General features: G+C 45.7%; 1 protein-coding gene across 1 annotated transcript in view; it reads left to right on the top strand.

Annotated features, from left to right (window-relative positions):
- Positions 1-200: 200 nt before the first annotated feature.
- The window catches only part of DDX31 (DEAD-box helicase 31), a 70,814-nt gene continuing 49,577 nt past the window's right edge, over positions 201-21,437 (top strand). The window contains 13 exon segments of the mRNA XM_045883416.3: positions 201-446; positions 5,185-5,441; positions 5,547-5,622; positions 6,616-6,659; positions 7,799-7,869; positions 8,823-8,887; positions 14,167-14,211; positions 15,562-15,603; positions 16,602-16,666; positions 18,228-18,347; positions 18,457-18,563; positions 19,586-19,821; positions 20,537-20,713. Coding sequence (XP_045739372.1) covers positions 351-446; positions 5,185-5,441; positions 5,547-5,622; positions 6,616-6,659; positions 7,799-7,869; positions 8,823-8,887; positions 14,167-14,211; positions 15,562-15,603; positions 16,602-16,666; positions 18,228-18,347; positions 18,457-18,563; positions 19,586-19,821; positions 20,537-20,713 — 1,401 coding nt within the window. The 5' untranslated portion in view covers positions 201-350.

Below are 21,437 nucleotides of genomic sequence, written 5' to 3'. Positions count from 1 at the left end.
CGGCGGCTAGGTGGCACGCGGCCCCTTGTTTCTCAGAGGCACTCAGAGAACTTCACTAGCATGAGCTCCAGGGCTGGGTGGCATGTGGCATCGCCCGCCGCGGGCCAAGCCGCGAGGGACGCCAGGAGGAGCGGCCACCCAGTCCGGGGGCCCCGGCGCCGCGGCCCCTTGGCCCTCCGGGACCCGGAAGGGGCGCGGCCGCAGGCGCCGGCGGGGCACCTACGCGGGGTCCTCGCGCGCCGCCCACGTGGGGCCGAGCCGAGCTGCGGGCCGGCTGCGAGAGGTCCGGCCGCGCTGGCCGGTGCCGCCGCCCGCCCGTGTCCGCCTCTGCCCGCTTCTCGCCGCGCGCCATGGCCGCCGCCGACGGGCCGCTCCTCCACGTTCCGGAGCCCCCGGCCGCCGCCCCCAGGACGCTCCCGGGACCCCGCCGGGCCCAGGGGACCCGGGTGAGTTAGGACCCGGCTTCAGAGCCGTCCGCACCCGAGGCCGGCCCGCCGCCTCGCCTCTGGGTGGGGTTTCGAACTACCACCGACAGAGCTCGGGGGCAAAGTGGGCTGTCTAGCAGCTTCCGGAGAAGTCGCCGAACCGCACGTGTCTGAGCTCGGAACACCAGCCGGCGGGGATGTGCGGGGCGGCCGCGGAGCGGGTGCGGAGGGGCGTCTGCTGGCTCGGGCTGCTAGGCGGAGGGCCCCGAAGGTCGGGTCAAGGACGGGAGGCTGATTCGGGCCCAAGTTAGGAACTGCCGCCGGGGTGCGAGTGGCAGCCCGGGCACTTGCCAGCCACACCTCCTAACTTCTCTCAGCCACCGTTGCCTCATTTGAGGGTGGTTTGGTTCAGGAACGAGGACTGGACGAGGGGTCTTCTTCAAGCGCTTTCAAACATGGCATAGATGCTCACCCAGCGTGCGGTGGGCAAAGAATACGGAGCGCCGGTTTAACCCGCTCACTAGGGAGGGGAAAGATGCTTTAAATTTAAACGAAGCCAGGAAGGAAAACTGGTTTCTAGGGTGGTTGACTTCTCTCCTGGAATAGAGGAGGGCTGCAGGGCAGAAAAACCTGTTGTAGAATCCCGAGTTACCACAGAGGCCAGGAATTACACCACCTCGTGCCAGGGAAGGTGTGTGTTTTCTCCAGAAAGCAACAGGTGATTCCACTGACGATTGCCGAAGTTCAGTTCAACCAGTGTGTTGAAGCTGATATTCCTCGAGTTCATATAAGGATTCTCTTCGGTGGTTTTTCAGTGATAGTCAAGCTTTAGGATTTAGAGGTTTGGGAGTAGGAGTTTTCAGCTAGCCAGCGGGGTCGCTGCTTCTGGGAGGAGGAAGGGGAAGTCCTGAAGAGCCGCTGGGAGCATGGGATTTGGAGTAGGACAGACCTGGGATTAGATTCCCACCTTGCAACATGCGGGTTTTGTCAACTTGGGGGAGTTATTTCACCGCTCTGAACCTCACTTTCCAGTCTGTAAAATGATTGTAAAATGCAGGGTAGACGTAAAATTGTCCACCAAATAAAGGATAGATAAAAACAACAAAACAGTGTCTACTTTATATAAAGTTATTGTGAGGAGTAAATGAAATAATATACATAAAGACTCTATATATTTTCTGGCCCATAGAAGCGCTTAATAAATGCCAATGGTAAATAAAGTCGTATTGGCTTCATTTTGAGTAGTGGAATCCCTGTGTCGGGAGGTCAGTGGGGTGCTTGTGTCCTGGAGGTGACTAGTAACACAGAGGAAGCGCTATTAACACCTCCTTGAGTGAGTTGAAGGAATAAAAATGGGATGTCTGGCTTTATGATCGCTTGAACCACTGTGTCAAAAGGATGTGTATTAATAAGATGATGACAGGTGTCTGCAGTGCCCTCGTCTGCATCTGCATTTTTTGTTCGTCTTGAATGAGAATTACAGGTATGCCAATCAAATTTGCCAGTGGCCTGAATTTGGGACGGGTAACTAATATAGTGACTTTGGGAAGGCCTCGAGACCTTAAGTGATGCTATATGTAACAGTATGTAGTGTTTTCTTTTTAAAAATGTTTTTTGACAATTCAAGTAATCCAGGTTTATTGTAGGAAATAGGGGAAGTATGTTAAAGTGAAAAACCCCATAATTGCCATGCTCAGAGGTAACTCTGGTTAACATTTTGGTGTATATCCTTCTAGAAAACAAACAAGGGATGAAACTACACATGATGTTTTCCAACCAAACAGGGTACAGTTAATAAATAGTATTACAGCATAATCATCAGGAACCCTGGGTGTAGAATCAGGGCCTGAGCAAAACCTGGATCCCCCAATGATCCTGGAACAAATTACCTCATATCTCTGCCTCAGTGTTCTCATCTTAAAATGGGATGATACCAGTACCTGTATTGATACATTAGATAACTCTTAAGTACTTAGCATATTGCCTGGGGTCTGGTATATTTATTAATATCAGAGACATGGTATTTAGACTTAGGGCTAGATGGCCCTTAGAGGTCATCTGCCAGAACCCGCTCATTTTACAGGTACAGGAACAGAGACTCAGAGGGAGGTAATTTGTTTAACGTCGTAGAGCTGACTTTTTAGTAGATTCAGGTACGTCCTAGCTCATCTTTGCTCAGATGCCACCTCATGAAGCATTTCTGTTTCCTGGCCTCCTTTCCCCTTGCCGTAGGCCGTGGTAGTCTTGTTTTGTGCTTTTGTAATCCTTTGTACATACCTCTTCTGAGTACAAATATAGGTTTGGGTTTGTGGTTTTATACTTTTGTCTCTTCCACTAATCTGTGATCTCCTCAAGGGCTTGGCTAATTTTCTAGCCTTGTATCCTCAGAACCAAGCTACTTGTTGACAGCTGCTGAGGGGTCAGTTTCTTAAATGAATGTATTGTGGATGCTGGGGCAGAAAAGCTAACAAACAGTGGAATAGTGTCCACATTATGGGAAGGGATAATTCCATGTGTGTCGTTCGTCTTACAAGCATTTATTGAGCACTTACTCTGGGAAGATTTGAGCCCTACAGGATGCAGTGCCACGCAGGACACACTTGTCCATTTCCTTATGGAGTTTACAGTCTAATGCGGAGGGCTGACACCACTTAACAGATTACATTTGATGCTTGTATATTGTACTGAGGGACAATATACAATTGTCATAATTGTACTGAGTGCTACAGCGAAGAAAAAGGGTGCCAGGAGAGCCAAGAGTAGGAGCCCTGGCCTGACTGGGTGGAGAGAAGAGGTCAGGAAAGGTTCTTCTGAGGACCCAGTAAGCCTAGATCTGAAGGATGGGTGAGTTAGCTAGCCAAAGGGGGGTTGCAGACATGGGTATGGCAATAGCATGTGCAAAGGCCCTGAGGAGGGAGGGAGCATGGTGCATTCTAGGAATTAAGGAAGACCAGGACAGCTGAGGCTGGTGAGATGGGCAGAGTCCAGCTTCTAGAGGGCTTTGTAGATCATATTATAGGTTTTTGATTTTAGCCTGAGAGCCGTGGAAAGCCTGTGAAATATTGTGCTTAATTCTGAATACTTGCTTTTAGAGAACAGTGGACATGAGAATAAAAGGTGACTGGGATGAGAAAGGATTGAAAGCTCGTGTCCTATGTGGACTGTTTAGTCCAAAGAAGAAACAGAAAGTTAGATGATGTGTGAAGGAATGTGATGCACAAGAGGAAGTAAGCTTGTTTTGTGTTGCTGCAGAAAGCAAACAGACTAGCAGATAGATGATCAAGGTGGCAGATCTTGTCTGAGTGTCAGAAACAGCTTCCTAACCCCTCGAATTTCGTGTCTCAAGGGATGGAGAACAGTAAAGGGAGGTGTGTAGGCAAGGCCTACTGCAAGGCCACCTGTCAGGGAGCTTGTAGTAGGAAGTCTATGCGTGGTGGGAGTGGCCTTTAGGCCTTTTTATGCCCCGAGAATCTGTAGTTCCATAAATCAAGGAACGTCAGCACATTTCATTGTGCCTTGCAAATGATTCAGCAGATCTGGAACTTGACTTTTATCTTTTTCTTTAATCTGAACATTCATAAATTTGGGACTTTGTAAGAATAGATTTGTAAAATGGAGCAGGTCAATACTTACTTTATTAATAGTAAATATTCGAAGTTGGTGTTTATTAAATTATTTAGATATAGGAGTCCTGTAGTTGTCAGGAACAAACAAGTGTTGTTATTGGTAGGTTAGCCTGAAGCTGACAATCACAGCCAAAAGCAAGCTGATGTGTAAATGGAATCCGTCATTTCCAGCAAAGGGGGAAATAACATTCCAAGAGAAACCAAAATGCCAGAATAATAAGCCCTGGCTACTCAGGGGATGTTTTTTTTTTATTCACGTGTAAATTGGAAGAGAAGGCCAAAGAAAACAGAATGTTTCTTCAAAGAAAATTGGCTGTTTCTTCTCCTGGGAGAAGTTTGGACATTACACATGTAGCCACATCCATGTTACAGAAATAGCAACAGGCAAGAAAATGCCGAGTGTTGTAGCCTGTAATTGGCGATCAGATGGGGACCTGAAAGGCAAGGAGAGTTGGAAATAATTGTAGTAGAAGTGATGGATGGAGCAGAATTCTCATTTGGAATGGAAACGGGAGTAGGAATCATCTCCAAGCCATCTGAATCTGGGGGAGCAGTGTGAGGGGGAGGATGACAGCGATCCAAGCACTCTGGGGTAGAGCAGTAATGAAGGTTTCTGCTTCCTGGGCATGGGCTGGGCTGCAGCCTCCCATGTGTAGTCACCAACAGGCTTTGTTGGTGGAGAGAGAGGATGCGCTCCCCCCCTCCCCTGTTCTTTTTGTGTAGATGGACATCTAGGGATAAGGATTGACTTAGCATGCACACTTCACAAGGTGGGTTTCTCTTCCCTTAAAAGAGACTCCCATTTGTTCATGTTCAGCCCCACAAAGGTTTCTCCCTTGATCCTTACCCTCATCTTGGTTGAGTTGATGGTGAGGATGGATGGTGAGGTCTAGTGTATGAATGAGCTGAGATTTTTGTGTTTTCTGTTTTGTTTTTTTCTTTTTGGGGAAAAAAAAAAAGAAGAGCTGAGTCAAAGAATCTGATTGCAGACCCTAAACTGTTGCTTGACATATGGGGCATAATGATCTCTGCAGGGAGAGATGCAATTCTGTGGGCAGTCAGGCTTCACTCTGAGGTCTGTCTTCATGGACTAATGCATCTCTTGTTGCTCTTGCCTTTTGGGAACAACACAGCAAGCAGAGGCCACCAAAAGAAAACACCAAGCATCCAGTGAGGCTCCCCCAGCGAAACAGAGGAACGAGGCATCATTTCTCCTGGCCAAGAAAGCTGCTGCTAAAGAAACACAAAGGACTTTTAAGGGGAAGGCACAGAAAACATTTTCTCCGAAGAAATCTTTGGTTGGTGTGAGTGATGGAACCCGAGAACAGAAACCGTGCATTAGGACTTCATCGTTATTTAAAAACAACCCTGAAATCCCAGAGCTCCACAGGTATGTTCAGGGGCATGTGTGCTCAGGAATAGGAGGAGTTAAGTGTATTCTGCCTTTTTCTCTGTCGATTGGAACTGATACCTGGGTTTTCTTCATCATTTGCAGACCTGTAGTAAAGCAGGTGCAAGAAAAGGTGTTCACTTCAGATGCTTTTCATGAACTGGACCTCCACCCACATTTAGTAAGTATCTCTCAGTATCTTGTGCCGTTGGTTTTTTCAGTGTGGTTAATTTCTTGGGAATGTCTGGGAAATGACAGTTTTAGGAAGAAAAATCAAAGAATGGTTATTTCTGCTCCAAATTAACCTGAGTGAAGTCAGATCGATAATATGCTCTCCTAGGACAATCCCAGTGAGCCTAGGTTACTGTTCACTGTCCTTACCTCCATCCCCACCCCCTTTTTAAAGAACTAAACACTTTCCTAACCTAATTCAGATTAGGCCTGGGGCTCCACTTATTGGACTCTAGGACAAGCTCCTAATTAGTGGGTAGATGGGACGTGGAGGCTGATCTGGGTGGCAGGGCTCACAGTGACCATAGGAGAGGAAACTGAGCTGGCATCTTCATATCAAGGGTAGTCTGTCGTTAAATTGAATGAAGATGTTCTACAAACAAATGGATTTTTTTTTGTTTTTTTTTTTTTTACTGTGAATGAAGTTTCCACTCTTATTTATGAGTAAGAGAAAAGTGCATTAACTTTCAGGGAGTCTGGATTTCCTTTGCTCCTATGGTCACAGCTCACTCCTTTAGGGTTGCTTACATAAGCTGTTTTCTTACCTATGGGTTTGAGCAGGGACATCGAGCAGGTTTGTGCTGTGGACATTTGGGGATGGATAACTCTTTGTCATGGGCACCGTCCTGTGCATGGTAGGATGTTCAGCAGCACTCTATGACTACTCACTTGATACCAGTGGCATCCCCTGCCCCACTTGGGACAACAAAAATTGCTTTAGACATTGCCGTGTGTGTGTGTGTGTATGTGTGTAGGGCGGCGGGGGGGGGGGGGATGGTGGGCAGAACCACCCCCAGGTAACACTCACTGGTTGGAAGAACTTCAACATGGCCATCGGTTTTATCCCAGTATCTTCTCCTTCTTTGCATCCTCATTTGCATTAAATTTATTTGTGCCAAAAAATCGGTAGTTAAAAATATTTATTTTGTGTGTTCTCTTTTAGATTTCCACAATAAATACGGTCTTAAACATGACTAGTATGACCAGGTAAGGGTTCCAGACCAGTGTTGCTTTTGTTAAGACTTGAATGGGTATGACCAGTGAAATTTGAATTATCTGTGGAGCACAGAGCAAATTTGTGTCTTCGTACTAGAGAACACTGCCAGGTTGTTGCCCATCCAGGGCTTGACACATCACTTAACCCCCCAGTTCCCCCACTTGTTAAGTGGAGAGACTGAGTCCTCAAGTACTTCTGTTGTCAGCTCTGAACCGGTGATCCCGCTGCTGTCCATGCTACCCTGAAGATAATATGTCCACAGTATAGAATTTATCTGGTCATTTTTTAGTAGTAAGAATTAGAGGCAAACAAAAAGATTGGAGTAAATACTTGGTCAGATATAATGGGATATTGAAAAAAATTTTTTTGAATGTTTAATAGTAATAACTCTTGGAAAACAGAATAGTAAAAGGTGTAGAGAAGAGATGAACTTCCTTTTTGTGAGTATGTATGCTTTATATTTTACATTTTACTAGTCGTCACATTTTACTTATAGGTACAAGGTAATAAGAGTCTTGAAGAATAAAAGGAGGACCCCCCCCCCGCCCATTTTTTTGTTCAGTTTCATCAACCAAATTTAAATGAATTCTGTGCCCTTTTTGTTTGTTTTTAAATACACATGTGGACGCACATCTTAGTGTGTGTATGATAGTCACACCTCGGTTTTTTGGAGACTGGGAAGCAGCTCCAGGCTATCTGGATGGCTCACAAGCTTCCTGGTACTCTCTTGCATGGGAATCTTTCTGTCCCGTCTTGTTGTGTCTCCCTGCCTGTCATGGGAGGCCGGGGGGTGGGGCGAGGTGTGTGGAATGCTCTTGTGGGAGCTCCAGCTTGTCATCATGCCTGTGACGTTTTTCTTTTTAATCTCTTTGCTAGAGCCGCCAATACCTGGCTTGCCTCAGCATTTTCAGCTGAGTTCCAGAAATTTAACTGAGGTTTTATCCCTTCAATCATCAAAAGTTTCTCAGCACCTTCGCTTGAATGTTTAGGTGACTTCTGAGGTAGCAGTTGGCAGATGCAGCAAAGCATGGGGGTGGGTGTGATTTGTGTATCCTGCATCTCTGCCTGTAAACGGGAGAGGGTAAAATATTATAATGGAGCATGTGTTCTTTCTTTTGTGTGGCCCAAGCGTTCAGAAGCAAAGTATTCCTGCGTTGCTGGAAGGCAGAGATGCTCTGGTGAGGTCGCAGACGGGCTCAGGTCAGTCGTCACTTAACTTCTGCCCCCTTTCCCCTGATACCCAGGCCACACTCACATAGTAGGTTCCGTAGTAAAGTGTCTGTCTGTGGCGGCAGTGGCTTTGTTTTGTTGAGGGAAGGAGGGAGGCCGTGCCTGCTCTTGATGAGAACCCCGAATTTGTTCCCCTAGGGAAAGGCAGGGGGTGGTTGGTGGTGCTGTGGTCAGGAACGATTGGGAGGTGGTCAGCCTCTGTCAGGGCTCTGCCCAGTCCCACCGTCTGTGGCCTGAGCTGCCCTCCTCACTCCAGTGGGGGATGAATATTTCTGATACTAAAGCACAGCTCTGGCATGAGCACACACTGCTTGCATGCCAGTTGTTTTGCTCTAATACGGAACACAGGTTTTGCATGTTCCAAAATTGTCTGTAGACTTGTTCTTCTGCCCCTCTTGTGCCCAGAATGGCAGGTTGGCTATTCACCACGCCTCCCAGCTCAGCCACCGTTCAGGTGGGTGGAAACCCGAAGCTTTTGCTTCGTGGTTTCTCCACGGTCTTTAGAGGCTGGCTCAGGGTTCAGACAGGCTCCTAAGCACATCAGCGCCGTGCAGGTCGTTCACTTAGCCGTAAAGCTCATTTGCACGGTTAAGGAGGACTTTCAAGTTTTCTAGCTTTGAGGGGTAGTCCTCAAGTTGAGCTTTTGTGTAACTTGGGAAATGTGTCATTGTCTCCCTTGTTAGCTGGATAAAGGAGCTGAAGCTGCAGGTTTTTTGGGAAGTACTGGATTTACAAACAAAATTGGGGGTTGTGGCAGACGGGCAAATTCTGTTTTCGCCTCTCTTGGATGTAGGACGTGCACTTTTCCCGCCCCCAGAGTTGAGTGCTACCCAGAGGTAGCAGAGCCCATTTTCTTTACTGTCTTTGCTTTTCTTACCTCTGTAGGGTCTGTGATTTTAATTGCTTTTGTACTTTTTTAAAAGGTAAAACTCTTGCCTACTGCATCCCTGTGGTCCAGTCTCTTCAAGCAATGAAATCAAAAATACAGGTGAGTATGGTGTTTTCCTGTTATTGCTCATAGTGCATAAGCAACATTGAATTGAACCAAAGCAGTAATTCTGGGACCATTTAGCATTATTTTCTTCTTTTTGATTCATTTATTACATAAACACGTTGCATCTGAGGACTGTGCCCAGAGTAGAATAGAATAACTTTATTTTGTAATCATCATGGCATGTCTAATAGGAAACATTTGTAAAATACATGTTCCTCGTGTCAGACGTTGTGCTGGATTCTTTGCCTGTGTTGTATATTCTTGAATCTTAAACCCCACCCCCGGCCCAGTGAGTCACAGGTATTACTGTTACCCTAAGTTTACAGAAAGAAATGGAAGCTTGGGGAGCAGTGGTGGAATACTTGTCTTTAGTTGGGAAACACATTTAGTTAGTGCCTGGGCCAGAGGGGCCAAAATTGGGTTCCCCGGGTCCTGTAGGAGGCACGTTAACTGCCAGGCTCCAGAGGCGCAGGCATCATCCGAAGACCCAGCCCACGGTCCCACAGATACGGCCCGGTTATCTTCAGTGGAGAGGACGTGGTGAGATCTGAAATAGGAAGTGAGGTGGGTGCACAAGCAGAGGAGAGGAGCTAATTGGTTACTTCTTTTTTCTCATTTTGGACAGACAGAATTAGGCATGTGTCCACCCTACTTGATACTGAGTGACAAGCAAGTAGTGCTAGCATTGGATAATAGCCCACAGGCTAAAACAAACATCCAGGGCGCCTGGGTGGCTCAGTTGGTTGGGCGACTGCCTTTGGCTCAGGTCATGATCCTGGAGTCCCTGGATCGAGTCCCGCATCGGGCTCCCTGCTCGGCGGGGAGCCTGCTTCTCCCTCTGACCCTCCCCCCTCTCATGTGCTCTCTGTCTCAAATAAATAAATAAAATCTTTAAAACAAACAAACAAACAAAAAACAAACATCCATGAGTACAAACTGATAGAAACAAATTATTGAGTAAATAGATAAGCAGACGGGAGAAGGACAGACCCTCTGCACAGTAGAATTCCAGCGGAGAAACATAGAAGTGATGGAGTAGAGCATCACCGTCTGGCCATTGCCTTAGTAATACTGTGTCACACGTCACAGATGCTGAAATGAGGGGGTGAAAGTCTGATGAAAAATGGGATATTTACCTAGTTAGTCTCAAAGGATCTCCCTACAAGATATGTCTTAATCACAAAGGGCAAAACAGTCACTTTATGATGGGGAGCCTGCCTGGCTGCTACCACCTTACCCAGGCGATCAGCGTGGGCATCCCCAGTGCTGGGACGTGTCGGCCTCATGCACCTCCAGATAGGTGCCCAGAGGACCCAGCGCCACTTCTATGATTGTCCTGCCCCAAAGGTGTCACCCGGATTTAATCCTGAGCAAATATCAGACAAACGCAAATCTAGAGACCTTCTCCAAAGCAACTGGCCGATACTGTTCGAAAGTATTAAGGTCATCCAAAACAGAAATGCTGAAGAACTACCCCAGGTTAAAATAGACGAAGGAGGCGTGACAGTTCAGTGTGACACGTGGCCCTAAACTGGGTCCTGTCTGGGGAGGGGACGCTGCAAGGTCAGTCAGTGAAGTCAGAATACGGGCCGCAGATTAATTCAGAGTTTCACATCAGTACTGATTCCCTGGTTTTGATCATCGTACTGGGATTTTGAGAATTAATAACCGTATAAGGAAGCTGGGAGAAGGGTATAAGAGAGTTCTTTGTACTATTTGTGTAATTTTTTTGTGAGCCTAAATTTATTTTGAAATGAGTTTTTAAATTGTACTTTAACTTTATTTAAATAATTTTAAATCAATAAAACAAATCCTACACAACATCCAAGTGATGGAACCTTACATAGACATTAAAAGTGGTATTTTTTTCAATTTCTCTTTGTGAACTTGACAAGTCTTCTTGCATATGAAATTGAAAAAAGGTAGGATACAAAACAGTATGTACAGTTTGATCTGATTTCATAAATAATACTCTGTGTGCATAAAAAGACAAGAAAGAAACTATTAATACTGGTTTCCTCTGAATTGGAGAAGTAAGGAATTTATTTCCTACAGGTGACTGATTTTTTTTTTTCCCATTGGGCACTTTTCAGTAAGATAATTCATATAAAGGATTTAGCATTGTACTGGTACCTCGCTAGAGGAGAGAGGCCAGGTATTGCAATAATGTGGGAAAGTCTTATCCATTTATAAATTCTAGGAGAATTTCTTGCCAGCAGTGGATTTTTGGTTTTTTGGTTTTTTGTAAGGTTGGAGAGTTGGGGAATATTTAAGCTGGCGTGGGTCCTGTAGTTCCAGCCCAATTGTCTCATTTCATAGGTCGGTGACCTGAGGACAGGAGAGATTAGAGTATGTACCTAAGGGAGACCATGTGGTGGGCAGCTCTGCTCAAAGCCTGGGTGCGAGTGTGTCTTTAGGCAAACCTTTTCATCCCTCTGTGCCTCAGTGACTTCACCTGTTGTGCGTGTCTCCCAGGGTAACCCTGAGGCTCCTGAGCTAATGCACGTGGAGCGTGGAGAGCTGGTGTCCAGCTTTTAGTAACGGTACCTGCTCATGAAGCGGTAGTTGTCACCGTCCACAACATGGGCCTGTGGCTAGTTGGAAAGGCAACGATTTGATTTGCTTATATCTAGATATGTTCACCAGCCATGTTGTCATTTTTATTTACTCCATCTATTTCAAAGATTGAAATATTCTGTAAAAAGAGTTTTCTAAGTCCAAATTTAGTTCATTTATTTCAAGTAATATTCAATAGAGGCCCTTGGAGTTCATTGTAAAATGATTTGACCTGTAAAAAACCTATCTGGAGGGAGCAGCAAACGCAAGGCACCCAGCAGAGTCGTAAATTACTCTGGTATTGGAATGGGAACGGATTGCTTTTCTGTGTTTTCACTCTTTCAGTTATTTGGGCTCTGATTTTTTTTAACAACACATCCATCCTTCTTTACTCACTTCTGCCCTGCGAGGAATTGATTTTTCTTTCTTCTTCTCTGTGTAGTAACACCTTTTGAAATGTCAGAATCTCCTAACGTCACACTGTGGCACGTTGATACTGTTGTACGAACATGTTTACCGTTCCTCGCCTGGGCCTCGCAGACTTGATGTCGAGTACAGACGGCTCTAGTTTGAATTCCAAATCCTTTTCTCCTTGTGTGTAAATGTTTCCTATGCAAAACATGAAAACCATGCTTGTAATTGAATCTGCTCTAAACCTGCACTTAGCTTCTGCACCAACATTGTTTTGATTAATTCCTAAGTGTCTGTGAGCACTTTAGAGATGCAAGACACCACTGACTTTGAGACCTTTATGGGGTTACTTTTTTTGTTTTCTCTTACTATTATCTTTGTTATTATTTTTTTAGGTATAATGTATATGTTAAAAAATTAAAAAGAGTACCAAACAGTACATGGTGGGAAGTAAGTCTTATACCCCCTCTCCCCGAGTGGCACAGCTCTCTCGGGGTGTGGGGTGCCAGGTCCTCGGGGTCTGGGGCTCATCTCTGCAGAGAGAGCAAGTGTGAGCCTACAGAGTTCCCTTCCCCCTTCAGCTTCTGTGTGTTTGTTTTTCTGTTGTGTTTGGTTTGATACACAAGTGGTTGCTTGCTGTGCGTGATGTTTTGTACCTTGCTTTTGTTCGCTTGGTATGTTTGGGGATAGTTTCTTAGCAGTGCCTTGCACATCTGCTTTGCTTTTTTAATGGCCGCCTAGTATCCTGCTGCCTGTCGCCACCATAAGTTACTGTATCAGTCCCTCGTTGGTGGAATTTACGTTTTGTCAGTATTTTGCTACAAACAAGGCTCTTCTACATACTGCACAGTCTGTAAAATGTTTTATTTTTTATGCGTACTTATGGGTGCGTCTTTTAGAGAAATCCCCAGAAGTGGAAGTGGCATGTTTATTTGGTAGATGACGCCGCAGTTGAACGTCCAGTGGGTGAAGCCACGGTGCGCTCCCCGCAGCAGGGCACCCAGGAGCCCCTGCTCGCCCACGCCCTCTTGACCCTGCCAGCTGTGTTGGTTTTGCTCATTTGACAGACGGCGGAGTTGAACATCTCACATGTGTGAAAGCCATGTTTTGAATTCTTATTTCCAGAAATCGTCTATTTACGTTCTTTCTCCATTTTTCTACTTAAGTTGTTGTGGTCTTTTTTATTTTTATTTTTTATTTGAATCACAGACCTTTGTAAACTAAGGAAATTGGGCCTTTCTCTTATGTGTGGCGTGTTTTCCCTTCATTTTGTCATTTATACTTGATTTCGTTTAGGTATTATTTTCCCATTCTGAAGTTAACAATTTTTACATAATAGAATTTATTAGTGTTTTCTTTTATAGTTTGAGTTTTATGTCATCTGTAAAAAGGCTGACTTGATTCCACCTTGACTTTTCTGACTTTGTTCTTGAAGACTGAATAATTTATCTTTTCCCTACTGATACAAAATTATTTCCTGTAATTCTGTGCATACTTGATTCTGTTCTACTTGCTGTTGTAATCTCAATTTATATGCCAGTATCAATTTTTTTTAAATTACGGTAGTTTTAAATTGTTTTAACATCTGATGTTTTTCAGACATGTTTTGGTTATTCTTTATAGGAACTTTGAAATCAGCTTGTCTGAATATAAGTATTATATATGTTGTGTGCATATATGCATATTTGTGGCAGTTCTGTTAGGTTTGCATTACATTTGTGGGTTGACTTAGGGTTAGTGTATTTGTAATATGGAGGCATCGTATCCAAGAATAGGATACATTTTCCCATTTATTCAAATTTTATTTTATGCTCCTCAGAAGTGTTTTAAAATGTCTGTCATACAGATTTTGAACATTTTTTGTCAAGCTTCTTGTTGCTGCTCTGCTGTGATTTTTTTCCCCCCTTCCATTGTGTTTTGTAACTTTTTTACATCAGAAGGCTGTAGATCGTGTATATTAATTTTGCATTCAGCTACTCCACTGAGTTGTCTTTTTTGTAGTAGATTTTCAATTGATTCTCTTCAGGTTGTTTTTTTTTGTTTTTAAGGATAAAATACCATCTGCTAACAATGACAGGTTTACCTCCTACTTTCCAGATTTATTCATATTTCTTTCTCTTGTCTGATTGCATGGGCTGGAACCTTTGGAACAAGGTTGCATAATAATAAGGGTAGTGGGCATCAGAGTCCCTTTCTTAATGAGACTGCTGCTGATGTGTGCAAGTGGCCACCCTCAAGTTCTGTCCACCTGGAGGCCTGTGACCTTCATCCATCCTCACATCATTTCTTTCCTTCTGTGTCAATAGCGCAGTGACGGTCCCTATGCCCTGATACTGGTGCCGACAAGAGAGGTAAGCAGTCTCATCTTCGGGATGGGTTTTAAGCAGGTACTTTCCTCTTGGAAGTAAGATCCTTTTGAATTTAAAAGTGGGTTTTACCATTTTTCTCCCTGCTGCACCCTTACCTTTGCCTGGGGCCATCCTTTTGGTTCCCATCAAGAAGAAAAATTCAGGTACTCTTTTTGAAAATCATAAGCTAAGTATGGAAAAGCATTTCCTTATTGTCTAAAAACTAATGACACTATAAATTTCTGTACTTTTAAAAGGAATTAAAATAATTACATTTTCTACTTTTTTGGTTTGTTTTATAACTTAATTAAAAATTAGAGCAGTCGACCCTAAAATACTTTTTTTTTAAAGAGGCTACTGTACCAAAAATTTTACTTGTTCTTCAGAGTTAAGCTCCTTGACATTTTTCTTCTTTCTTGGTGGAAATCTCTTCTATCTGATCTATTTTATTTGCCTAGAGAGGCAAGTTTAGATTAGGATTTCTGTTTTCAATATCAAATGCTAATCACTTCCTTGCAGAGAGTTGGTCATGGAGACGGAGGTCTCTCCTTGGCCTGTCATACAGCCTGCAGTACCCTCGCTCGGCTCAGTCCTGTGAAGGAGCAGGCGTGAAGCTATTTAAATTTTTACAGCAGCAAACTTGCTGCTTCCCTAAGATGCATCATGAATACTAAGCATATGGAAGCTATATACATATCTTTGGATAAAGGGATTATGTTGAGGCTTCTTGATAGTTGTTAATGGTTATAACCTACATTAATTTTCACTTTCTCTGGTTTCCACTGGGCTTGTTAGATTTTGTTCCTTTAATAAACTTGGGGAGTAACCACCTCTCAGTGCTCTATTTGGCATATTCGAAGGGTACCTCCTACGACCTTTAAAGCAATGTGCCCAGAGGCTAGCCTGTTGACCGCTATTCCAGGTTACTCCCTCCTGCATATTCTGTTCTCTGTCTTCCTGAAGGGGAGACACATTCAGGGTGATGCTGTTCCGCTTCTCCATCCGTGTGCGCTGTAGACTTGTACTTCTCTGTGTGGCACTCTGGGAATTTGAGCCAGCAGAGGGAGCACAAGACACTATTTTTGTACACGTCCAAGGAGTGGACGCAGGCTCTCTGTCCACAGTCTCCAAACTGACAGGTTCCGGAAGGAGTGTAAGAACAAAGTGTATTGTTCTGAGTAGATGCTGTCTATCAGATTTTGTTTTTCTTAAATCTTAAGGTCCGAGTTGGAATCCTAATCACTTTACATTGTCTAAAGGTTTTTAAAAGGTTGGGGCTGAGGCAGGGCCGGGGGTGGGGGGCGCAGGTGGGAACAACCTCGTTCATTACCTGTAACTTTTCACTCTTCACAGCTGGCTCTGCAAAGCTTTGACACTGTCCAGAAACTGCTTAAGGTAAGGTCAGCCGTGACTTCAGTTTTATCTTTGTTTTCCTTGACTTTTTGAGAAAAGACAAGTCTACCAGTCTTAGCGTCGTCTTCAAAAGGCAAGGAATTATTTCAGTTTTTCTGGATTCCCTGGGTTTCTCTGCTCTGCCCAGGTATAATTTGTAGGATTTTACTGATCTAGACTTTACTAACTGCTGATTTCTAGCTTAGTTGACTAGTGTTTCCTGTTGCTTATAGTCCTGTACTTTGTTCACCATGGTCCCTGGCAAGCCACACGTGGAGACTCACAGGGACAACCACGAAGTGATCACATGGAAAGCTACGGGAAAGCCACACGTAGGGTTTAAGAAAGAAGCGAGAGAGGGCTTCAGAGCCAAAGCCTGCCAGCCTACCAAATTAGATCGAGAATTGATCTGTCTTTCTTTTGTCAGGGGTGGGGAGTAAGGAAGGTTTGTGCTTGGGTTTTATTGTACCCAGAAAGGTAAAAGGCAGTAAACTTAGGGAAATGTGTTTTCAACTCAGGCTCCATGGGGAAAGGCAGAGAAGCTACGGGAATCATTTAGAAAGCTCCCATTTCTCTCGCTGTGCTAGAAGCTGTAGAGCTGTGATTTAAATGACTGCTGCTAGTATCCGTAGCAGGGGTGATGTCTAGGAATTGCGTCTGCACAGTCACCCCTCCTACAATGAGAAGCCTGGGTCTTCCCTTCCAGCTTCTCTAAGGAAAAAGAATTTGGAATCAGTCTCTGTGTCTTCAGTAAAGGGGGCTTTGATGGGGCACCTGGGTGGCTCAGTTCATTAAGTGTCTGCCTTTGGCTCAGGTCATGATCCCAGGGTCCTGGGATCGAGCCCCGCATCAGGTTCCCTGCTCCGCGGGGAGTCTGCTTCTCCCTCTCCCATTCCCTGCCCCCCACCTTGTGCTTTCTGGCTCTCTCTGTCAAATAAATAAATCCAATCTTTAAAGGGGGGGGGGCTTTGCACTCATTTTTGTCTGATATCATTCTGTAGCCATTTACCTGGATTGTGCCTGGAGTGTTGATGGGAGGAGAGAGAAGGAAATCAGAAAAGGCCAGGTATGGGGACCTTTGTTTGTTATCCATTCCTGTTTGGATCTGTCTGTTCTGCCTTCCTATTCAGTCAGATTGGGTCCTTCTAAACCTGGAGAGAGCGTTATCTCAAACTGTGCTTCAGAGTCCCAGAGCGTAGGGACCGATTGAGGCAGCAGGGAGCGGTCACCTCTGGACGGTGTTGTCTTAAGAAATACTGATGAACCTACAAGGGGTTCCCTTCTGATGTGGTTGGTAGTGATGCTCACTATCCTCTTAAGTTCTGCCCCCCACCCCAGCATCCCTTAGTCCCCCTTGTTTGGTGTCCATCCCTCTTGGCAGTTCTCTTTTGTCTACAGTGGGAGTTTAGGGTCTGGTTGTTTGTCTGTACAAAAACAAGATCACAAACTTACATAATGCTCTAAACTCTGCTTTTTATATCCCGAACACTGATTCCTAGTTGGTATTAGAAGTGGTAATGGGGGTCAGGAGAAAATGTTGCAACAGGTAAATCCCAAATTGTCTGTATGCTTTTTGAAACATTTGTATTGTATTGTATCTTAATGCTCAGTAGTAACACCCAGTCCCGTGTGTAGTTTGTAATCAGGAGTAAATATTAAACTTGAAACCTAAAAGTATTGGTTAGATTTGATTAAGCTATAAATAACAACAAACAACAGTGGCACAAACATATGGCAGTTTTCTTTTTCTTTCACATTTAAGAAGCCTGACGGTAGCCCATCCCAGGCTGGCATGGTGCTCTGGTATCAGGATCTAAGTCCCTTCTATCTTTTTGTACCACTAAGTGAGGCTTCCATTTTTAAGGGTACTCCATATTCTTAGGGAGTTGTTGGAGCTCCAGCCATTATATCTTGTTCCCTGCCAGGAGGAACAAAGATTATCATATGTCCTCCCTCCAGAGATACTTGTGGTTTTTGCATATTCCCTTTGTCCTTCTATCCCATGCTTGAACATAGGCACACGACCATACTTAACTTCAAAAGAGACTGGAAAATATACTCAGCTAAAAATTGGAAGCTTTAATTGCTATGGAAATACAGGATAAAGGATGTTTGGGAGTAAGAACTGAGATTTATTCTCCCTAGTCTACAGGACAAAGCTGGGCCCGCATTGTATGGAGGTTACAAAAAAGATTCGGTATAAGAAAACATTCTAGCCGTTAGATCACATTTGTGTGGGATAACTCATTTAGGTTGGAGGTTCCCTGGCACAGAAACCTTCAAGAACAGGCTAGATGACCATCTATCTGGAATGTTCTAGAAAGAAAGGATCCATGGATCAGATAAAGGGCACTGGATTATATAGTAAAGATTCCTTTCAAATTTAAGATTTTATGAATTTAATATAATTTTGGGTCTTAATAATCACATTCTATATGAAAGAAACTTTGGAGGAAAATGGAAACTCACATACACCTTTGTATCCATTTGTCATCGTGTTTGTCATGGCTTCACGCTGTGCATGTTGGTACTAGACATGAATCTGTCTCCTGTGCCTATTTTTGGTGTTTTCTATTGATATAGGCCCATTCGATTTATTTTCTTTTATGATACATAATTTTAAACAGACTCCGCAAAGGAATAAATATCCTTATCTCAACTCCTGGGCGACTGGTGGACCATATAAAATCCACAAAGAACATTCATTTTCGTCGGATACGGTGGCTCATTTTGGATGAAGCAGACAGGTGAGCCTCACCCAGAAGCATGAAAAGTAGCAGAAAGGAGCTGCTTCTGCTGGCTCATTGCGGTCTTTACTTTGCACGTGGAGTAAAATTCCCTCTCTTGAAAGCACAGAATCTTGGATCTGGGTTTTGAAAAGGATCTCACAGTGATACTCAACGCTATAAATGCTGAGTGCCAGAAACGACAGAACGTCTTGCTGTCGGCGACACTCACGGAAGGTGAGTTGAAGAGGAGTGCTCTTTGTTCCTAACCAGGAGGGAAGACATAGACGTAATGGCTGTCATTTGTCCGCAGTGGTTCTCAGCGCTGGGGGCAGGAGCTGAGGAGGCAGGTGTCCCTAAAGCACTGCCTTTTCAGACTCCTGTCTTGCCTCCCTCTTCTAGTCACATCAGGCTCCCCCGTGCTCCCCAGGGTGTGGGCGGGAGGGCAGGGCAGATCCAGAGCCACCTCAGTTAGGAGAGTGCTTCCGGTGCTCGTGGCAGGGCGAGAGGAAGAGAAGAGGCTGACTCCTGTCCATCCAGAGGTTTCATGAGATTTTTTTGTGGGTGTTATCAGCCTACCTTTCTCTTAAAGAGCATTGACCCTTAAACAGAGACCTAAGTTCATTTCTGTCTTTCCATCTTCATGAGACGGACATTCTGAGCTCTCTTTTGTAGACGGGGCACTGAGGCTTGGCAGAGTCACTCTCTCAACACAACCCAGCTCGCATGTTCTCAGGTCTGGTTTACACGTTTTACTGGCCCTTTGACAGTATGCACATAACCAGTTCTTAAAACGTATCCTAAGTAACATTAATTTTGAGAGATAATCCATGATTCTGTGCTCAGAAGTTTGGGGAATGCCACACGTTTCCTCCTGCTCTTAGAAATTCCTGGTGTGTGTCAACACAATAAAGGTTCTAAGAAGGCCTGTAAACTTATAAAACCCTATGACAGAATTCTGTGACACCCTTTTATCAGTAGATAGAACTATAGAACCCTTGCAGGGTGGGGCGGGGTGGGGGAGACAGCTGTTAGTGTCCCTTTCAGTGGTCTTGCCCAGGTCAGAGTTGAGAAATGCTGGTGTGGAATCAGTGGGCCGCCTCCACCAGATCGAGCACAGGGCAGGCCCTTGCGGCCCTGGTGTTGCCCATAGGGAGCCTCTTCATCAGCCTGGACGTGTGGCGGGGGGGTGCGCGTACGAGACTAGCCTCACGGTGTGCATCCCTCACCTGTTTTGCCTCTTTCACTTTTGCTCCAAGGTGTGACACGGCTAGCTGATATCAGCTTGCTCAATCCACTCAGGATTTCTGTCCTGGATGGACACCGTGGCAAGTCGGACCCAAAGGGCAGAGCAGTTCCTGAGGCCTCCCCTCTCCCAGCTGGTGGTGAGCCGGACAGCTTTGCGATTCCGGAGAGTCTCGATCAGCATGTGACACTGGTTCCCAGCAAACTGAGGCTCGTCTCCCTGGCGGCCTTCATCCTACAGCAGTGCAAGGTGGGCCCGCACGCGAGGCCCGGCTCAGTCGAGGGAAGAAGGTCCCGTTTTCTTTGTGTCAGGTGTTGATAGCAGCGAACTGAGGGACCCTCACTTGCACACACGCACAAAAGTTTTCCAACTAAACCATGTTCGCGAACGCAGACCTTACCAGTCAGCGGTTTCAGGGTTGTGGTAAAGAACCAGAGGTCAGGGATAGCTGCCACGTTTGACATGAAATCTGCCCTAATCCTCTTCTGGGCCTGAGAACCAGGAGCATCACAGGTAGCAGAAACATCTGAATGTGAGCAGAGAGAGGGTCCCAGCCTCGTGGTTTTGAAAGAATCCCAGTATTTCTGTGTTTACAAGATTGCGTGCTAACTTTCCGTGGTATGTGGGAGAGTAGTGGGTGCGAGGGCTGGAGGGTGAACCTCACGTCTGCTGTGCGCGGCGAGCGCTGGATGTGTGCAGAGAAGAGGAGTGCACAGCCCCAGCCTACGGCGTGTTTGTCTGTCTCAGGTTTGGGAAACCCGGTCAAAGTTACAGCTCTACCATTTTCCTCTCATCTTCTCTTTGTAGCATGTTGTATCAAGGTTATTTTTGTAAAATCATTCAAAGCTGTCTGTCCCCGTTTCCAGATGGGGCTGGCAGGACTGTGTATTTTAGAGAAATACTCACTTTAGTGTCACCTGATCATAAAAACGTGGTGGTTCTTTCCCCCTTTGTACCGATGTAGTTTGAAAAAGACCAGAAGATGATCGTCTTTTTCTCGAGTTGTGAGCTGGTGGAGTTCCACTACCACCTCTTCCTACAGACCCTGCAGAGCCGCTCCGGGGCCCCAGCGTCAGGGCAGCTGCCATCTGCCTCCACGCCATTAAAATTCCTGCGGCTGCACGGCAACATGGAGCAGGAGGTGAGCACCGCGCCGTCCCCAGGAGTGGAGGCAGGCGCGAGTCCTCCGGGGTCAGCGCGGCCTTCCCTCTCGGACCCCACTGGGCTGGGTGGGGACGCGCCCCAGGCGGGCGACCTGCCGGCCCTGGAAGCAGACCCCACGGCTGCGTCGGTGGCGTGGGCAAGGGCGTCTATTGTTTCTGTGCGCTCTTGCTCTGGGAGCTGCCCTCTTCCACCTGAGAGAGCTCACAGGCCCGTCTTGGCCCGAGTCTGCCTCAACCAGCTGTTAAGGCAACAGAGTACCACTAAGTAGCTGGCACCAGGGAAGGGTTTTGCCTTTTTAGTACCCAGTGTGTAATTAGGGCTTGATGTCTTCAAATTAAGAGCATTAATGGAGCTAAATTGTGGATCCCATATGGTACTGCTGAGCGCGACTGCTGTCATTGTCAACAAGATACAGCGCTTTCACTCTTAACACCTTGGTTGGGAGAGGGGCTTCAGGGTCTCAGCTCTCTCTCGGTTCTGAGTTATACTGTTGTTCTGGAAGAAGAGAAGAGCGTCTCCCTGATTTTAGATTCTGAGCCGCATGGCCCTCATTCCGTTGAGGGGGTCGGCGGAGAGCAGACTGAGGGGAGCGCGCTGGCGTGGAAGGAGGACGAGCGGGCCCTGCAAGGGGGAGCCATGTTGCCCTAGAAGGAGGTGACCATGCGCGCAAGACGGTTAGGGAGAGACGACCAGGAATCGGA

The sequence above is a fragment of the Mirounga angustirostris genome, unplaced genomic scaffold (assembly GCF_029215605.1).
Source record: "Mirounga angustirostris isolate CCGP_5_RB_7025 unplaced genomic scaffold, mMirAng1.0.hap1 SCAF_15, whole genome shotgun sequence".
NCBI classification, from domain to species: domain Eukaryota; kingdom Metazoa; phylum Chordata; class Mammalia; order Carnivora; family Phocidae; genus Mirounga; species Mirounga angustirostris.
This window is presented reverse-complemented; position numbering and strand designations above follow the sequence as displayed.